The sequence below is a fragment of the Mercenaria mercenaria genome, chromosome 9, assembly GCF_021730395.1.
Source record: "Mercenaria mercenaria strain notata chromosome 9, MADL_Memer_1, whole genome shotgun sequence".
In the NCBI taxonomy this organism is placed as follows: domain Eukaryota; kingdom Metazoa; phylum Mollusca; class Bivalvia; order Venerida; family Veneridae; genus Mercenaria; species Mercenaria mercenaria.
The window spans coordinates 64,166,733-64,186,087 of record NC_069369.1 but is presented as its reverse complement, the minus strand read 5'-3'; the positions used below and the strand labels follow the sequence as shown (position 1 = coordinate 64,186,087).

Here is a 19,355-nt window from a genome sequence, read left to right as displayed (position 1 = left end):
TGTAAATATTTCATAAACATTTAGTAAATATTTTATATACATTCTGTAAATTGTGTATAAACATTATTATTTAGTTCAGATAGTTCATTTACAATATTTCACGTAATAAATATCTATGACATATAATATTCTGTCAATATTTATTAATATTCTGTTAAATAGTTAAACTACAATCTGTTAATACTTTATATAATATTCTGTAAAAAGTTCATAAAACAAACAATTTCAGATATTGTTAACACATAAAATCGTTTTAAGTAAAAGTTCAAATTCAGTTCACTTTCAAGTATTAATCTAAACAATTCTCATGAACAATTAGTTAAGTATACTATTTATAATGACATATTCATAAACAGTTCTTGTATATATAAATAAAAATGTTCAAACTTCGCTAGTGAAGGCTTTGGTAGTATGAGCAGTTTGGTAGAACTACCTTGGAAGAACCACCAACCTTCCAGAAGCAAAATGAACGGCTCTTCTTATGAAAAGATTTTATCTTGGGCCAGCAGAATTAAGGACTGAAACATAGAATTCAAAGATCTCAACTGTGGCCTTGAGGTCTCAGACAGGAAAAGCTAGCTAGTTAAATAGAAGCATGATATTTAATCTCAGTCAAGTTGACATTATGAACTATCTAAATTAGGGAGAGTAAGACTTACACCACAGCTCCGAGAACAAACACTGACACATGGCTAGCAACCAGTGCAGTCAGATTTTCCCTACAAAACAGCGGGTTCTTCATGACACTTGTATTTCTTAATGTGTAACCTGGACGTTTCTTTGCAGCATTCCTCAGCCTGAAAGCCTGCTCTCTGTAAATATATAACTTTTTTAATAAATTAAACAATGAAGTGGAAGTGCTCTTGTCCCAATGTCTTATGATGCTGATATTAATATATCTTGTTAATTCATTAATTTTCATGGTTGAGGGGGGGCATTAATTTTACATTTTGTGGTTGTCAATGCAAGAAATTTAATTCCAACAAACTAGTTACATTCCCTCTCATTTTATGTTCAGATGTTAAAATCAACAAATTTATATTCCCACAAAACAGCTGTTTTTGCTCAAACAAGGACATTGTCTATACAACAAAAGTACTTCACAGTAACTGTTAAGCACATATTTCCTGTGTGTATGAACAATGTCATAATGGTAACACTACATTTTAGAAGTTTCAGTATCAAAATATCTTAAGTAACAAGGCAATTTATTATATAATCACCATCAATCTGCCCTTTTACAGTCATTATTTTGCATGTATGCACAGAATTTGACAGTTTCATATTGACTGGGGCAGTGTGGCTTTTTACACAATGCCTGGACCAGTATAATAGGGTTATTATAACAGTAGCTTGATCTGGGAAGCTGTCTACGGCTTGAGTGGACTTTAGCAGATTGGATCTCATGAGTCGCGCAATTGCCAAGTGTGATCCAACCTTGCAAAATCTTATGAGAACAGAATATAAAATCCCAGATCTAGCTACTGTTATAATGACCCTTTCATTATACACCTCCACCTTTTTGTTTCTTGTTTTGTTATTGAACGAAATCTTCAATGGTAATCGATGTTAAAATGGAACTTAGTGAAGCTTTTATGTGCGCTGTTGATAGTTTTACCTGTGTCAGGTCATGCATATTAATGAAAGAAGTCCGGCAACATACAATACAAAAGGTAAAGTATGGAATTTTTTCTGCCCGTTCATATTAACTTGTGAAATACAAGCCACTTTTTTACAGAATTTATATTGGTATATAATAAAACCTTTTATTATTATGATTACAATGAATAGTCTCTAAGTAAACATCAGTCCATGAATTATTATTCTAGCATGAAAAACGGCCAAGTCTGTAATGACTGGGCAATACAAGATTTGTTCTCTTATTGCTGTGACCAATGCAGCTTTTCATTTCTCACGATTTGTAAATTTTTCACCATAAAAATGTTAGTTAGAATGTTAACACTGGTTAATTTTTTCAAGGAAAGGGAAATAATTTAAATGACATGTACATTGTATTTGATTTAAAAGTGCCTGTGTTATAAAATTAATTTTCGATTTTCACATATGCCCATCAAATCTTAAAATCCTATGCCTCAGGCTGACACCACATAGTCCTCAAAATCTAGTACTAAGCCTTTATGAAAAAAAAAATGCTCACTAAAATTATATCTTACACAAATTTAGAAAAAACAAGAGCTGTCAGTGTCAGTGGACAGCGCGCTCGACTATTCTCAGTGCTTGATAGTATAATATAAGCAATGAGTAAAACTTTAACATTACAATAAGCATATTCTAAGTCGAAAAGGGGCCATAATTCAGTTAAAATGCTTGATAGAGTTGTCTCCTCCATTTTACAGACTGGGGTCATGATGGTAAACAGGTATGCAAAATATGAAAGCAATATCTCAATGGACTTTGAAAATATTTGGGGTGGTATGCAAACTTAAACATTTATTCTAAGTCGAAAAGGGGCCATAATTCAGTCAAAATGCTTGATAGAGTTGCCTCCTCCTTTTCACAGACTGGGGTCATGATGGTAAACAAGTATGCAAAATATGAAAGCAATATCTCAATGGACTCTGAAAATATTTGGGGTGGTACGCAAACTTTAACATTTATTCTAAGTCGAAAAGGGGCCATAATTCAGTCAAAATGCTTGATAGAGTTGCCTCTTCCTTTTTACAGACTGGGGTCATGATGGTAAACAAGTATGCAAAATATGAAAGCAATATCTCAATGGACTTTGAAAATATTTGGGGTGGTACGCAAACTTTAACATTTATTCTAAGTCGAAAAAGGGCCATAATTCAGTCAAAATGCTTGATAGAGTTGCCTCCTCCTTTTCACAGACTGGGGTCATGATGGTAAACAAGTATGCAAAATATGAAAGCAATATGTTAATGGACTTTGAAAATATTTGGGGTGGTACGCAAACTTTAATATTTATTCTAAGTCGAAAAGGGGCCATAATTCAGTCAAAATGCTTGATAGAGTTGCCTCCTCTTTTTTACAGACTGGGGTCATGATGGTAAACAAGTATGCAAAATATGAAAGCAATATGTCAATGGACTTTGAAAATATTTGGGATGGTACGCAAACTTTAACATTTGTGTGACGCTAAGTCGCTAACGCCGACGCCGGGGCGAGTAGGATAGCTCCCCTATTCTTCGAATAGTTGAGCTAAAAAATGATAACGGAGTATTTTCTCAGGCAACAAAGATTATTTCATTGACATCTGACTTCAAACTTTTAATTCTAATTTCATAAAATTGCATGTCAACACAATGGCCCAGTACTAGATCTCCCATCTGCTGTATTGATCCTTGGCCTGCAGCCTCAGGCCAGCAAGTCAGATATTAATCTTCTACATAGTTATCACGACAACACATGTCTATCAGCATTGTAGGAAATGTTTATGTAATATGGACAAACTATCTCCTTGTTGGCATTTTGTTCTTTTAATTTTCTCCACTTTATACAAGTTATTCTTTTTTTTTCTGTAAGTCTCCCTGTATTCCAGATAAAACATGAGTTGGCAGAGGACTGGTGGTTTCCAAAACTATTTTTGTTTTCTGTTTTAGTGTATTAAATCTTTACCTAGACTGGTTCTTTTCAGGTCCAGATGACCAATCCCACATCCAGTCTGTTCCCAGCACATTTTCTTCCTAAAATAAATGTTGTTAGAATATTATGTTCTTATATTTTCAGTGTAATTAAATCTAAATATTGTTTTTTATTGTACAAATGCACATATGCATGAAGCAGATGTAACAAATATTGGCCATCTGCTAGTTTTAGGCATTATTCTATTGTATTATTGGTTGTGTGAATATTTTATCTTTTATCTTACAGAAACAAGTATACACATAAATCTTTGGGACTAGCAACAAACAACAACCTTTTAACAAGAGCACCGCCTTGCGGGTGCTGACGCTCATCTGATTTTTTTTGTGTAATAGAAATATTGTCCTACCCATGATTTTCTAAGTCTAAAAAGGGCCATCATTCTTGCAAAAAGCAGGATAGAGTTATGTTTCTTGATGTACAGTGTCCACTTATGATGGTGAAAAACTGTTGCAAGTTTTAAAGCAATAGCTTTGATAGTTTATGAGAAAAGTTGACTTAAACATAATACTTAACCAAGAAAATGATTTTCTAAGTCCAAAAGGGGCAATAATTATTGCAAAAAGCAGGATGGAGTTATGTTGCTTGCTGTACAGGGTCAGCTTATGATGGTGAACAAGTGTTGCAAGTTTCAAAGCAATAGCTTTGATAGTTTAAGAGAAAAACTTGACCTAAACATAAAACTTAACCAAGAAATCTGATATTTTCTAAGTCCAAAAGGGGCCATAAATCTTGCAAAAAGCAGGACAGAGTTATGTTTCTTGCTATACAGGGTCAACTTATGATGGTGAACAAGTGTTGCAAGTTTTAAAGCAATAGCTTTGATAGTTTAGGATAAAAGCTGACCTAAACATAAAACTTAACCAAGAAAACTGATTTTCTAAGTCCAAAAGGGGCAATAAATCTTGCAAAAAGCAAGATGGAGTTATGTTTCTTGATGTACAGGGGCTGCTTATGATGGTGAACAAGTATTCCAAGTTTCAAAGCAATAGCTTTGATAGTTTAGGAGAAAAGTTGACCTAAACATAAAACTTAACCAAGAAATCTGATATTTTCTAAGTACATAAGGGGCCATAAATCTTGCAAAAAGCAAGATGGAGTTATGTTTCTTGCTATACAGGGTCAGCTTATGATGGTGAACAAGTATTCCAAGTTTCAAAGCAATAGCTTTGATAGTTTAGGAGAAAAGCTGACCTAAACATAAAACTTAACCAGGCAACGCCGACGCAGACGCCGACGCCGACAACCGCTCAAGTGATGACAATAACTCATCATTTTTTTTCAAAAAATCAGATGAGCTAAAAATACAACACAGTGCTTTTAAATTTACAAATACAGGATCCATCTATTATATTTAAGTTCTAAGAGACAAAAAGGGAGCAGAAAGCCTGTTGAAACTATATCTTAACCTCTGGTAAGCTGTCATTTTCATGCTATTGGGTCTGTTTGACACTCATATATATGTCAGTGTTTTTGTTTTTGTTTTTGCTGGGCTTAAAGTCACACCAACACTGTTAGGTTATATGGTGGAATTTTCTAGCTTCTGATGTTGGAGGAAGACATGGGCACACCCCTGGGGTAGAACCACCAATCTTCCATTCATTTAAGCCAGCTGGATGGCTTCCTCCCGTGAAGATTTTTACATCCAAGCAAGGTTCTAGTCAGCCACCTTGACTACATGGCCATGCTGAACCCCCCCCCCCCACCCCACCCCACACCCACCCATTATGATATTATGACAATATCAGTATATTATAAGCATAAGTTAGTGGTAACTATAACTAGTAATGGTTAGATTTTGGCGAAGCTCATATCACCACTGAAGGAAGTAGATAAAGACCCTCCCATAAAGAAGCACTCACACACTTGTTACAGTGAGGCAATGATATTATGATTGTTAAAGTTGTGTAATTGAAGTTCTCATTTATAACAGAGATTAAAAACTCTAAAAAAAAAACCACTACAATATTTTCCATACATAAAGGCATTAAAAATCTAATAAAATGGCTGCAGCTATATTACTCATCCAATAAAAAAGTACTTCTCTGACCGACTCTTTTTTTCTTCACTGAAGTAGGGTATATTTTTTTCATGTAAGACAATATATATCTGTGAGAGATAGGAAGTGACTGCTCAGAGTTGAGGACTAGAGTGCCGATGACTGGTGGTTAAGAATACCAAAATAAACACTGAGAGACTTGAAATAACATCCTACAGGTATGTTAATGAGAATGTTTCCCAAAGAAATAAGGTTTTCCTTAACCCTTGTTGTAGTAGGACAGAGTATAAGGGTGCACTTATACTTCCTTACTTTTGGGCTAGCTTTTACAGCGACATGTCTGCCTCGGGTGTGAGGGGTTCCTTGTTCGATTCCCGGTACAGGTGTAACGGTCAGTTTTTGCCCCAGTCAGTTTTTTCCCCGGGGAAAAAACTGACTAGTTAGTTTCTTCCCCGGGGGAAAGAATTGACTAGTCAGTTTTTTCCCCCACTAGTCAATTTTTCCCCCCTATCGCAACTGGTTACTCTTGATCATTCTTATGGGGGGAAAAATTCTTTCCCCACCCTCATCAATTTTCCTGGCTAGACAATTAATTCCCTGTTAGTGAATTGGAACTGGTTATTCTTGGTTATTCTTAACTAGCCTGGTTTTCATTTCCGATAGTCGATTTTCATTTAAATTGCATATAAAATAAGAAATATGTTTCATATTTTGTGTAAATTAAAGAAATGTTTTTAAATGAACTTATTTTAATTTCTGTTGTATTTTTTTATTTGCCTTTTTCCTGTTTCAATTTTTTCTAAGGTAAGGAAATACTGCTGGTCAGTTCTTTTCCCACCTAGCCAGTACTTGACCAGTAAGATGGGGAAAGTAAACTGACCAGTCAGTTCTTTCCCCCCTAACCTGTACTTGCTCTGTTAGGTGGGGGAAGAAATTGACTGGTCAGTTCTTTCCCCCCTAGCCAGTACTTGACCTGTCGAGTGGGGAAATGAAATTGACCAGTCAGTTCTTTCCTCCCCCCCCAGCCAGTATTTGCTTTGTCAGGTGGGGGAAGAAACTGACCGGTCAGTTGTTTCCCCCCTAGCCAGTACTTGCTCTGTTAAGTGGGAAGAAATGACCGGTCAGTTCTTTCCCCCCTATCATATACTTCAAGTCTTGACCTGTCAGGTGGGGGAAGAAATTTACTGGTCAGTACTTTCCCCTTTAGCCAGTACTTGCTAGAAAGAATTGACTGTTCTTCCCCCTCTAGCCAATACTTGCTCTGTTAGGTGGGCAAAGAAAATGTCTGGTCAGTTCTTTCCCCCCTAGCCAGTACTTGCTCTGTTAGGTGGGAGAAGAAATTGACTGGTCAGTTCTTTCCCCCCAGCAAGTACTTCACCTGTCAGGGGGGTGGGGGAAGAAATTAACCAGTCAGTTCTTTCCCCCCTAACCAGTACTTGACCTATCAGGAGGGAGAAAAAATAGACAAGTTAGTTATTTTCCACCTAGCCAGTACTTGACCTGTCAGGTGGGGGAAGAAATTGACCAGTCAGTTCTTTCCAACCTAGCCAGTGCTTGACCTGTCAGGTGTGGGAAGAAATTTACTAGTCAGTTCTTTCCCCCCTAGCCAGTACTTGACCTTTCAGGTGGGAAGAAGAAATTGACCGGTCAGTTCTTTCCCCACTATCATATACTTGACCTGTCAGGTGGGGGAAGAAATTGACCGGTCAGTTCTTTCCCCTCTAGGCAGTACTTGCTAGAAAGAACTGACCGGTCAATTTCTTCAACCTCTAGCCAGTACTTGCTCTGTTAGGTAGGCGAAGAAAATGTCTGGTCAGTTCTTTCCCCCCTAGCCAGTACTTGACCTGTCAGGTGGGGGAAGAAATTGACCAGTCAGTTCTTTCCCCACTAGCCAGTACTTGCTTTGTCAGGTGGGGGAAGAAATTGACCGGTCAATTCTTTCCCCTAGCCAGTTCTTGACCTGTCGGGTGGGGAGAAGAAATTGACCAATCAGTTCTTTCCCCCGTAGCCAGTGCTTGACCTGTCAGGTGGGGGGAAGAAATTGACTAGTCAGTTCTTTCCCCCCTAGCCAGTACTTGACCTGTCAGGTGGGGGAAGAAATTGACTGGTCAGTTGTTTCCCCCCTAGCCAGAACTTGGCCTTTCAGGTGGGAAGAAGAAATTGGCCAGTCAGTTCTTTCCCCACTATCATATACTTGACCTGTCAGGTGGGGGAAGAAATTTACTGGCCAGTACTTGACCTGTGAGGTGGGGGAAAGAAATTGACCGGTCAGTTATTTCCGCCCTAGCCAGTACTTGACCTGTCAGATGGAGGAAGAAATTGACTGGTCAGTTCTTTCCTCCCTAGCCAGTTCTTGACCTGTCAGGTGGGGAGAAGAAATTGACTAGTCAGTTCTTTTCCCCCAGCCAGTACTTGCTTTGTCAGGTGGGGAAGGAAATTGACCGGTCAGTTCTTCACCCCCCCCCCCCCCCCCCCCCCCCCCCCGTCCAGTTCTTGACCTGTCAGGTGGGGGAAGAAATTGACTAGTCAGTACAGGCTAAGGGGGAAAGAACTGACCGGTCAATTTCTTCCCCCACCTGATAGGTCAAGTACAGGCTAGGGGGGAAAGAACTGAGCGGTCAATTTCTTCCCCCACCTGACAGGTCAAGTACTGGCTAGGGGGGAAAGAACTGACCGGTCGATTTCTTCCCCCACCTGACAGGTCAAGAACTGGCTAGGGGGGAAAGAACTGACCGGTCAATTTCTTCCCCCGCCTGACAGGTCAAGTACAGGCTAGGGGAAAGAACTGACCGGTCAATTTCTTCCCCCGCCTGACAGGTCAAGTACTGGCTAGGGGGGAAAGAACTGACTGGTCAATTTCTCCCCCCACCTGAAAGGTCAAGAACTGGCTAGGGGGGAAAGAACTGACCGGTCAACTTCTTCCCCCACCTGACAGGTCAAGTACTGGCTTGTGGGGAAAGAACTGACCAGTCAATTTCTTCAAGTACTGGCTTAGGGGGGAAAGAACTGACCGGTCAATTTCTTCCCCCACCTGACAGGTCATGTACAGGCTAGCTTACCCCACCTGACAGGTCAAGTACTGGCTAGGGGGGAAAGAACTGACCGGTCAATTTCTTCCCCCACCTGACAGGTCAAGTACTGGCTAGGGGGGAAAGAACTGACCGCTCAATTTCTTTCCCCACCTGACAGGTCAAGAACTGGCTAGGGGGGAAAGAACTGACCGGTCAATTTCTTCCCCCACCTGACTGGTCAAGAACTGGCTAGGGGGAAAGAACTGATCGGTCAACTTCTTCCCCCACCTGACAGGTCAAGAACTGGCTAGGGGGGAAAGAACTGACCGGTCAATTTCTTCCCCCACCTGACAGGTCAAGTACTCGCTAGGGGGGAAAGAACTGACTGGTCAATGTCTTCCCCCTCCTGATAGGTAAATTACTGGCTAGGGGGAAAAGGACTGACTAGTCAGTTTCTTCCCCCACCTAACAGAGCCAGTACTAGCTAGTGGGGAAAGAACTGACTGGTCAATTTCTTCCCCCCACCTGAAGATAAAGTACAGGCTAGGGGGGAAAGAACTGACTGTTCAATTTCTTCCCCCACCTGATAGGTCAAGTACAGGCTAGGGGGGAAAGAACTGACCTGTCAATTTCTTCCCCCACCTGACAGGTCAAGTACTGGCAAGGGGGGAAAGAACTGACCGGTCAATTTCTTCCCCCACCTGACAGGTCAAGTACTGGCTGACAGATACTGAATAGTAATGGCAATCAAACAGAAGTTAAAAAATTTGATTTGCCAAAAAGAAAAAAAAAATGATAATATTTACAAAAAAAGAAACAGATAGGTTTATTCAAACAAGAGGACCATGATGGTCCTGAATCGCTCACCTATCCCCACATGACCCAGTGTTGAACCGAGTATGACGTCGTTATTTCTATTATTTGACAAAGTGACCTAGTTTTTGAGCATATGTGACCTAGATATCATCAAGATAAAAAATTCTGACCAATTTTCATGAAGATCCATTGAAAAAATAAATTGACCTCTAGAGAGGTCACAAGGTTTTTCTATTATTTGACCTAATGACCTAGTTTTTCAAGGCACGTGACCCACTTTTAAACTTGACCTAGATATCATCAATGTGAACATTCTCACTAATTTTCATGAAGATCTCGTGAAAAATATGGCCTCTAGAGAGGTCACAAGGTTTTTCTATTTTTCGACCTACTGACCTAGTTTTTGACCGCACATGTCCCAGTTATAAACTTGACCTAGATATCATCAAGCTGAACATTCGCACCAACTTTCATGAAGATCCAGTGAGAAATATGGCCTCTAGAGACATCACAAGAATTTTCTATTTTTAGACCTAATGACCTAGTTTTTGACCGCACGTGACCCAGTTTTGAATTTGACCTAGATATCATCAAGATGAACATTCTGACCAATCTTCATCAAGATCTCTTGAAAATATGGCCTCTAGAGAGGTCACAAGGTTTTTCTATTTTAGATCTACTGACCTTGTTATTGACCGCACGTGACCCAGTTTCGAACCTGACCTAGGTATCATCAAGGTGAACATTCTGACCAATTTTCATAAAGATCATATGAAAAATATGGCCTCTAGAGAGGTCACAAAGTTTTTCTATTTTCAGACCTACTGACCTAGTTTTTGACCGCACGTGACCCAGTTTCAAACTAGACCTAGATATCATCAAGGTGAACATTCTGACCAATTTTCATGAAGATCCATTGAGAAATATGGCCTCTAGAGAGGTCACAAGGGTTTTCTATTTTTAGACCTACTGACCTAGTTTTTGACCCCACGTGACCCAGTTTCGAAATTGACCTAGATATCATCAAGGTAAACATTCTGACCAATTTTCATGAAGATCTCATGAAAAATATGGGCCCCTAGAGAGGTCACAATGTTTTTCTATTTTTAGATCTACTGACCTAGTTTTTGACCCCACGTGACCCAGTTTCAAACTTGACCTAGATATCATCAAGGTGAACATTCTGACCAATTTTCATGAAGATCCATTGAGAAATATGGCCTCTAGAGAGGTCACAAGGTTTTTCTATTTTTAGACCTACTGACCTAGTTTTTGACCCCACGTGACCAAGTTTCGAACTTGACCTAGATATCATCAAGTTGAACATTCTGACCAATTTTCATCAAGATCTTATGAAAAATATGGCCCCTAGAGAGGTCACAAGGTTTTTCTATTTTTAGATCTACTGACCTAGTTTTTGACCCCACGTGATCCAGTTTCGAACTTGATCTAGATATCATCAAGGTGAACGTTCTGACCAATTTTCATGAAGATCCATTAAGAAATATGGCCTCTAGAGAGGTCACAAGGTTTTTCTATTTTTAGACCTACTGACCTAGTTTTTGACCCCACGTGATCCAGTTTCGAACTTGACCTAGATATCATCAAGGTGAACATTCTGACAAATTTTCATGAAGATCTTTTGAAAAATATGGCCTCTAGAGAGGTCACAAGGTTTTTCTATTTTTAGATCTACTGACCTAGTTTTTGATCGCACGTGACCCAGTTTCGAACTTGACCTAGATATCATCAAGATGAACATTCTGACCAACTTTCATAAAGATCCCATGAAAAATGTGACCTCTAGAGTGGTCACAAGCAAAAGTTTACGCACGCACGCACGCACGCACGCACTGACGCACGGACGACGGACGCCACGCGATCACAAAAGCTCACCTTGTCACTTTGTGACAGGTGAGCTAATGAAAAACAATACCTATTTCATCTGAAATTTAAATGGAAAATGAATAGACACTTGTATCCCTAAAAACAATATCGAAAGAAACCAGTACTTGAAGGGAAAACTTGACTAGGGGGAAAGAACTGACTAGTCAGTTTCTTCCCCTTTCAGAAAACTAATTCTAAGGGGGGAAAAAACTGACTGGGGGGGGGGGGGAAGAAACTGACAAGTCAGTTTTTTCCCCGGGGGAAAGAATTGACTAGTCAGTTTTTTCCCTGGGGAAAGAACTGACTGGGGGAAAAACTGGGCTGTTACACCAGTCAGGCCTGAAGTATTTTCAGCCTGTTACATTTTTCACCCTGTTAAATTATCATGCTGGACACAACTGATACTGGCTTTGCAGGCCTTTTTTTCATCAATTTGGGAATGCCAACAACACCGGTGGAATTGGGAAAATGCTCTCGGAAATTGTCTTAATTGGGACAATTTGCAGATTACCAAAATCTACATAAATGTGTTTTTGTGTGAAATATTAATGAATTGCATTTTAGTATTTGTTCAACAGTATTATAATTTACCTAAATATACATACAAATCAGCAAAACTATCTTATAACAGCAAAAACCCTAAAAGGTATAATCATTTGGGAATTTTAAATTCAACTTTGGGAAAAAAACATACTTTCTTGCATTGGGATTACCTCCTTTTACAGGAGGTAGATTTATAGCGGAAAAAAGCCCTGCTTTGCGACCAATGTAGGTGTAGATAATGATCAGCTTGAACATCTGTGCAGTCTGTTCAAGATCTGTACTGTTTGCCATTCAGTCAGTATAATTTGCAAGCACCCCTTTTAACAGTTAATGGTACTGTCCTAATGGACAAGTTCATTATAGAAATTTAGCAGGGTAAGGGTTTAACCAGCTTGAATTAAGTCTGAGTTAACTCAGTATGAAATTTTAAAGGTGGTCAATCACATTTAATCAACATTTAATGACATTTTTTACTTTTTGTATATTCTGGTAGAGAATTATTTAAGGAACAAAAAGACCGATTACATACAGTTAGATTCCTATTTGAAATGTATATTTTATTATTTTTATAAAATTTTGTAATTACTCCCCTTTAATATGAAAGTATATAAAAAGCTGGGTATTTCTTTTTATTTCGATACAATGTCTAGTTTTACATTTGCATTTGATAGACATATCAACTATTGAACAATCCGAACCAAAATGCAAGTTCTAAAGCTGTGTGTAGCTTCTGAATTCATTTATTTCCAATCTATCTTGGTTGCGCAACCAAGGGCAAAGGGAGGTAATAATAATTTTTCAAACTTGCGTTTCTAATGAATTCCATCTAAATACATAATTTTTAATGCAAATATTTTACAAATATATTACAATATGTCTAATATTTACACATTTCCTTAGGCAAAGTATGTTTATCAAATTTATACTTATGATAAAATAACTCTATCTTGGTTGGGCAACCAGGATAGGAAAGTGAAATCTTAAAAATACCTCCAGTGAAAATCTAATTTGTATTAAGTGTAAAGTGAACATAAATGAGTGTAAATGATCAGATGCTAAAGTTTCGAACAAATCCGCCTTTAAAGACTGTGCATAAACAAGATTTAAACCACAAACTACAACTGATAATATGGCTGAGTAATTTAGATTTTGTTAAACCTTCCAATTTTCCTTATTTTATGTAAATTTTGTTTTCAATTAAGCCTGCCAAATCTGCTTATTTTATGTAAAACTGCTTTACAGAACAAGCAGAGATTATTGAAATTTGTAAACTAAATTTGTAAAGGATGTGTGATTAAAATCTGACCTATTAAGTATCAAGTTCATCATGACCTAGCTGACATAAAATTGTCACAGCTATTGTAAAAGGACAATGAGAATACTGTGAAAAGCTTTTAGTGACCTCAATGTCCTAAATCACTGACCCACATAAAATCAATAAACTAACAAATATACAAATGTACATCTAGCATGGACAGAACAGAAACAAGAGGACCATGATGGTCCTGAATCGCTCACCTATCTCCACATGACCCAGTGTTCAACTGAGTATGACATCGTTATTTCTATTATTTGACATAGTGACCTAGTTTTTGAGCACATGTGACCTAGATATCAAGATAAAAAATTCTGACCAATTTTCATGACGATCCATTGAAAAATATGGCCTCTAGAGAGGTCACAAGGTTTTTCTATTATTTGACCTAATGACCTAGTTTTTGAAGGCACGTGACCCACTTTTAAACTTGACCTAGATATCATCGAGGTGAACATTCTCGCCAATTTTCATAAAGATCTCGTGAAAAATATGGCCTCTAGAGAGGTCACAAGGTTTTTCTATTTTTCGACCTACTGACCTAGTTTTTGACCGCACATGACCCAGTTACGAACCTGACCTAGATATCATCAAGCTGAACATTCTCACCAATTTTCATGAAGATCCATTGAGAAATATGGCCTCTAGAGAGGTCACAAGGTTTTTTCTATTTTTAGACCTACTGACCTAGTTTTTGACCCTAGAGACCCAGTTTCGAATCTGACTTAGATATCATCAAGATGAACATTCTGACCAATATTCATGAAGATCTCATGAAAAATATGGCCTCTAGAGAGGTCACAAGGTTTTTCTATTTTTAGATCTACTGACCTAGTTTTTAACCCCATGTGACCCAGTTTCGAACTTGACCAAGATATCTTCAAGGTAAACATTCTGACCAATTTTCATGAAGATCCATTGAAAAATATCGCCTCTAGAGAGGTCACAAGGTTTTCCTATTTTTAGACCTACTGACCTAGTTTTTGACCGCACATGACCCACTTTCGAACTTGACCTAGATATCATCAAGCTGAACATTCTCACAAGTTTTCATGAAGATCCATTGAGAAATATGGCCACTAGAGAGGTCACAAGGTTTTTCTATTTTTAGATCTACTGACCTAGTTTTTGACCCCACATGACCCAGTTTCGAACTTGACCTAGATATCATCAAGGTGAACATTCTGACCAATATTCATGAAGATCTCATGAAAAATATGGCCTCTAGAGAGGTCACAAGGTTTTTCTATTTTTAGATCTACTGACCTAGTTTTTGACCCCACATGACCCAGTTTCGAACTTGACCTAGATTTCAACAAGATGAACATTCTGACCAATTTTCATGAAGATGCATTGAGAAATATGGCCTCTAGAGAGGTCACAAGGTTTTTCTATTTTTAGACCTAATGACCTAGTTTTTGACCCTACGTGACCCAGTTTCGAACTTGACCTAGATATCATCAAGATAAACATTCTGACCAACATTCATGAAGATCTCATGAAAAATATGGCCTCTAGAGAGGTCACAAGGTTTTTCTATTTTTAGACCTACTGACCTAGTTTTTGACCCCACGTGACCCAGTTTCGAACTTGACCTAGATATCATCAAGGTGAACATTCTGACCAATTTTCATGAAGATCTTGTGAAATATATGGCCTCTAGAGAGGTCACAAGGTTTTTCTATTTTTAGACCTACTGACCTAGTTTTTGATGGCACGTGACCCAGTTTCGAACTTGACCTAGATATCATCAAGATGAACATTCTGACCAACTTTCATAAAGATCCCATGAAAAATGTGACCTCTAGAGTGGTCACAAGCAAATGTTTACGGACGCACGGACGGACGCACGGACGGACGACGGACACCGCGCGATCACAAAAGCTCACCTTGTCACTTTGTGACAGGTGAGCTAAAAAGTACAAAAACAGTGGTACTGGTAAAAGGTCCCATGCCAACTGGAAATTATATTTTTTCAGGCTTAGCTCAAATTTTTCCAATTAAATTACATGCGGAAATTCCAAAGGAAAAAAGAAACCGGACTTTTGTTAGGTAGCATAATATAGACACTTTAAAGATAATCTAGTCTCTTAAGAAAATGGTTATGATATTCAATATCTTTATGATATGTATTAATTTTGTTTATATTATTAAAATGTTGTATTTCCCCCAAAATTTGTTCATGATCCTAATTCTGTAATCTAGTCCATGAAGTTCTGACCTCTAGTTCATGAAATTCTGACCCCTATCGGTATTCTCAAGCCCAGTAAAATTAAAGATGCCCTTGCTATTCAACATTGTGAAAATTAAAATATATCAAACCTGTGTTGTAAGTTCTATCGGAGATCGCAAACCCTTCGGACTGAAAAAAAAGAAGAAAAATTTAAATTTAAACAGCTTTTTTAAATATTTCATAAAATTATACTACAAAAATGTTGTTTGTAACGTTTATGGTAACAAAACAAAATTAGAAGTTAGACTTTAAATTTGTTGCTTTCAAATGTCACTATAACATAATTATAAGTAAAAAATTTAAACTGTTTAAGTTATACTCAATAGATCAAAAACATTAAGCAAATGCATTGGCAAATTAAGTGTCCACTGGTTTTTTGGATAATTTGTAATTCCTCTTTAAAACCTCCTTTTTGCTAACTTCTGAAAATTTTATTACAAAACTGAAAAAAAATCTGTAGTGTAGTCTGGGTAGGCTGTTTAAGCCAGATAGGGTCACATTACCTATATGAGACATTATTTTACTCGGTTTTGTCCAAATTTCTTCTTAACTGAATTTATTTAGCTGAATACAGCAAAACTTGAAAAGTACCATAATTTTAAACTATGATATTAAAATAAGCGAAAACCCTTTTTCTATTCTTATGAAATTTGACCCTGACCGAAGCAAACCTAAAATGCAACCAATGGTCTCTATGCAAGGCTTAGTATTATGTACCAAGTTTGGTCTACATAACTGATTACTAAATGAAGTTATTTCACAAAAGCTGTTTTTCTAATTACAGTAATGTTGGCCTATACTTTGACTCAAGCAATCCAAAATTCAACTGATTTACAATGCAAGCTAACTATATAAAATCATGTTTTTGATGACAGCAGCCTTGACCCAACTAACTGGAACATAGACCTTAGTCTCCCATACAACTATGTATGTACCAAGTTTGGTCACAATTATGAATATCGTTCCTTACTTAAGTCACTGAGTAGACAGATTGCAAAGTAAAACCCTACAATATTAGTAAACACCAAATAAAGTAATAAATGCCACCAAGCAATTTGACTGAAACTTGCAGGAACACAGTTTGCTACTGCAATAAACAATTCTGCCAAGTTTTATTCAAATAATCCAACCCATTGCCCAGTTGTATTTAAACACTTATGGGTATTTAAGATGTCATAAATATGGCTCCAGACAGATGACACGATGAAACTATAAACATGCACAGATATAATTATATAGATAACAAATAACAATAAAGGGTAAAAATACATGATTGTTCAATTTTAATACTTAGAATTAAATCAATTTTGTATACAAATCACAAAATCTGAGGGAATACAAATTCACATCAATTTACATGTTCTGATCAGGGGTTCAAATTGTCGTAAATGAATGTATCTACTAATATAAAGATGGTATGTGAGATATGTACATAATTATGTTCTTCATCTTTCATCAACAAGTGAAATGTGACCTCAGTTTGAACTTGTATTTAACCTGTTGTTGACAGATAATAAAGACAAAAATACACCTGTCAAGTAAATGACCTGCAATTACAACCATTTTAATTATCAGATGGTCCAAGACACTGGAAATTTCCGAGATGCTCTTACATGCCTCCCACCTAACAGGCCAATACTGGTTCTTCCAAGGAGAGATGGCTTCCTGTGTATCTTATATCTAGCTCTAGCAGTATTGTACACCTAGTCTTCTAGCAGTTATCAAAATACACCCATGTTCCCGCAGTATCAAAATATTCCTCGAAGTTCTAGGATATTAACTGTACACAGTTCTAGTAGTAATAAATATACCTAGTTCTTGCAGATGTCTCCCGACTGTTCTGTCCACTCTCTCTTTGGGCATCTTGAAGTAATTTCTCTATATTTAATGGTGTATAAAGACCCGATTGTTCTATACTTGTCTCTGTTTTAGGTGAGCCTTGTCCATTACTGGAGTTCTCACTGCTACTGTTCTTGTAGTGCAGGTCAACCCAGGACTCTGTTGAATGAAAAGTGTAAAGTACTTAGATAGAAGGCATACATTTAAAATAGGATGGCCCGCTGCTGTCCATCTAGGGGTTGTAACAAATAGACAAATGGTCAGGAATTCTAGCACTTTCAAAATCCCTTTCTTTAAATATTTGAATCAGTGCTGTCATTTCTTCAGTTATCATTAAAAAATGGATGAATTTGGTATAAAATGTAGATAAGGGAATATTAATTTGATATACAAGAAAACAAGAGATCACAGAGTGATCTTGGCGCCCACCAATGTGCCATTTTTGAGCGTTCCAAATTTCCAGACTTACTGACTAGCTCAAGGTCAAATTTCATTTCCGTACACAACACTGTGCATGTGGTCCAAATTCGAAAGCTGTAGCTTGAGAAATGTGAAAGTAGGTCACTAGATCAATTTCAAGGACAAAATGTGAAAGAAGGTCACTAGGTCAAAATCAAGGTCAAATTACACTTTAGAATACAAATTTATGCATGTAGTCCAAATTTAAAGCCTGTACCTTCAAAAATGTGAAAGTAGGTCACTAGGTCAATGTCAAGGTCAAAGTTTGTTTCGGTACACAATCCTATGCATGTGGTCTAAATTTGAAGCCTGTAGCTACAGAAATGTGAAAGTAGGTCACAAGGTCAATCTTAAGGTCAAAGTTCATTTCGGTACACAAAACTATGCAAGTGGTCCAAATTTGAAGGCTGTAGCTCGAGAAATGTGAAAGTAGGTCACTAGGTCAAAATCAAGGTCAAATTTTATTTCGGAACACAGAACTATGCATGTGTTCCAAATTTGAAGCCTGTACTTTCAAAAATGTGAAAGTTGGTCACTAGGTCAATGTAAAGGTTAAAGTTTGTTTCGGTACACAAAACTATGCATGTGGTCCAAATTTGAAGGCTGTAGCTTGAGAAATGTGAAAGTTGGTCAGTAGGTCAAATTCCATTTCAGAACACGAAACTATGCATGTGGTCCAATTTTGAAGCCTGTACCTTCAAAAATGTGAAAGTAGGTCACTAGGTCAATGTCAAGGTCAAAGTTTGTTTCAGTGCACAAAACTATGCATGTGGTCCAAATTTGAAGGCTGTAGCTACAGAAATGTGAAAGTAGGTCACTAGGTCAAAATCAAGGTCAACTCATGTCAAGGTTCATCTTGCCACTCAAAACCATACATGTGGTCCAAATTTGAATCTTGTAGGTTATTGACAAGATTTTAAAATCTTTTCCCTATGTAAGTCTATATGAACCATGTGACCCCCCAGGGCGGGGCCATATTTGACCCTAGGGGGATAATTTGAACAAACTTGGTAGAGAACCACTAGATGATGCTACATTACAAATGCCAAAGCCCTAGGCTTTGTGGTTTGGACAAGAAGATTTTCAATGTTTTTCCTTATATAAGTCTATGTAAACAATGTGACCCCCGGGGCGGGGCCATATTTGACCCTAGGGGGATAATTTGAACAATCTTAGTAGAAGACCACTAGATGATGTCATATACAAAATATCAAAGCCCTAGGCCCTGTGGTTTTGAACAAGAGGATTTTCAAAGTTTTTCCCTATATAAGTCTATATAAACCATGTGACCCCCAGGGCGGGGCCATATTAGACCCCAAGGAAATAATTTGAATCATCTTGGCAGAGGACCACTAGATGATGCTTCATACCAAATATCAAAGCCCTAGGCTCTGTGGTTTTGGACAAGAAGATTTTCAAAGTTTTTCCCTATATAAATCTATGTAAATGATAGAAATAAACAAAGGGCCATAACTCACTAAAAAATTGTTGAACCAGTCTGATTTTCAGGGGGACACAACTAGGTTACCAATACATCATTCTGACAAAGTTTGGTCAAAATCCCCCAGGTAGTTTCTGAGGAGATGCGATAACGAGAAATTGTTAACGGACGGAAGGACGGACGGACGG

General features: G+C 37.7%; 1 protein-coding gene across 2 annotated transcripts in view; it reads right to left on the bottom strand.

Moving 5' to 3' along the window:
* The window catches only part of LOC123546258 (BCL2/adenovirus E1B 19 kDa protein-interacting protein 3-like), a 28,711-nt gene that overhangs the window by 6,315 nt on the left and 3,041 nt on the right, over nucleotides 1-19,355 (bottom strand). For both annotated transcript variants that reach the window (XM_045332450.2, XM_053551570.1), the window contains exons 2-5: nucleotides 17,240-17,426; nucleotides 15,518-15,557; nucleotides 3,598-3,665; nucleotides 660-812 (exon numbers count right to left, since the gene is read on the bottom strand). In XM_045332450.2, the coding sequence (XP_045188385.2) occupies nucleotides 660-812; nucleotides 3,598-3,665; nucleotides 15,518-15,557; nucleotides 17,240-17,426 (448 nt within the window). The remainder of the gene's footprint in view (nucleotides 1-659; nucleotides 813-3,597; nucleotides 3,666-15,517; nucleotides 15,558-17,239; nucleotides 17,427-19,355) is intronic.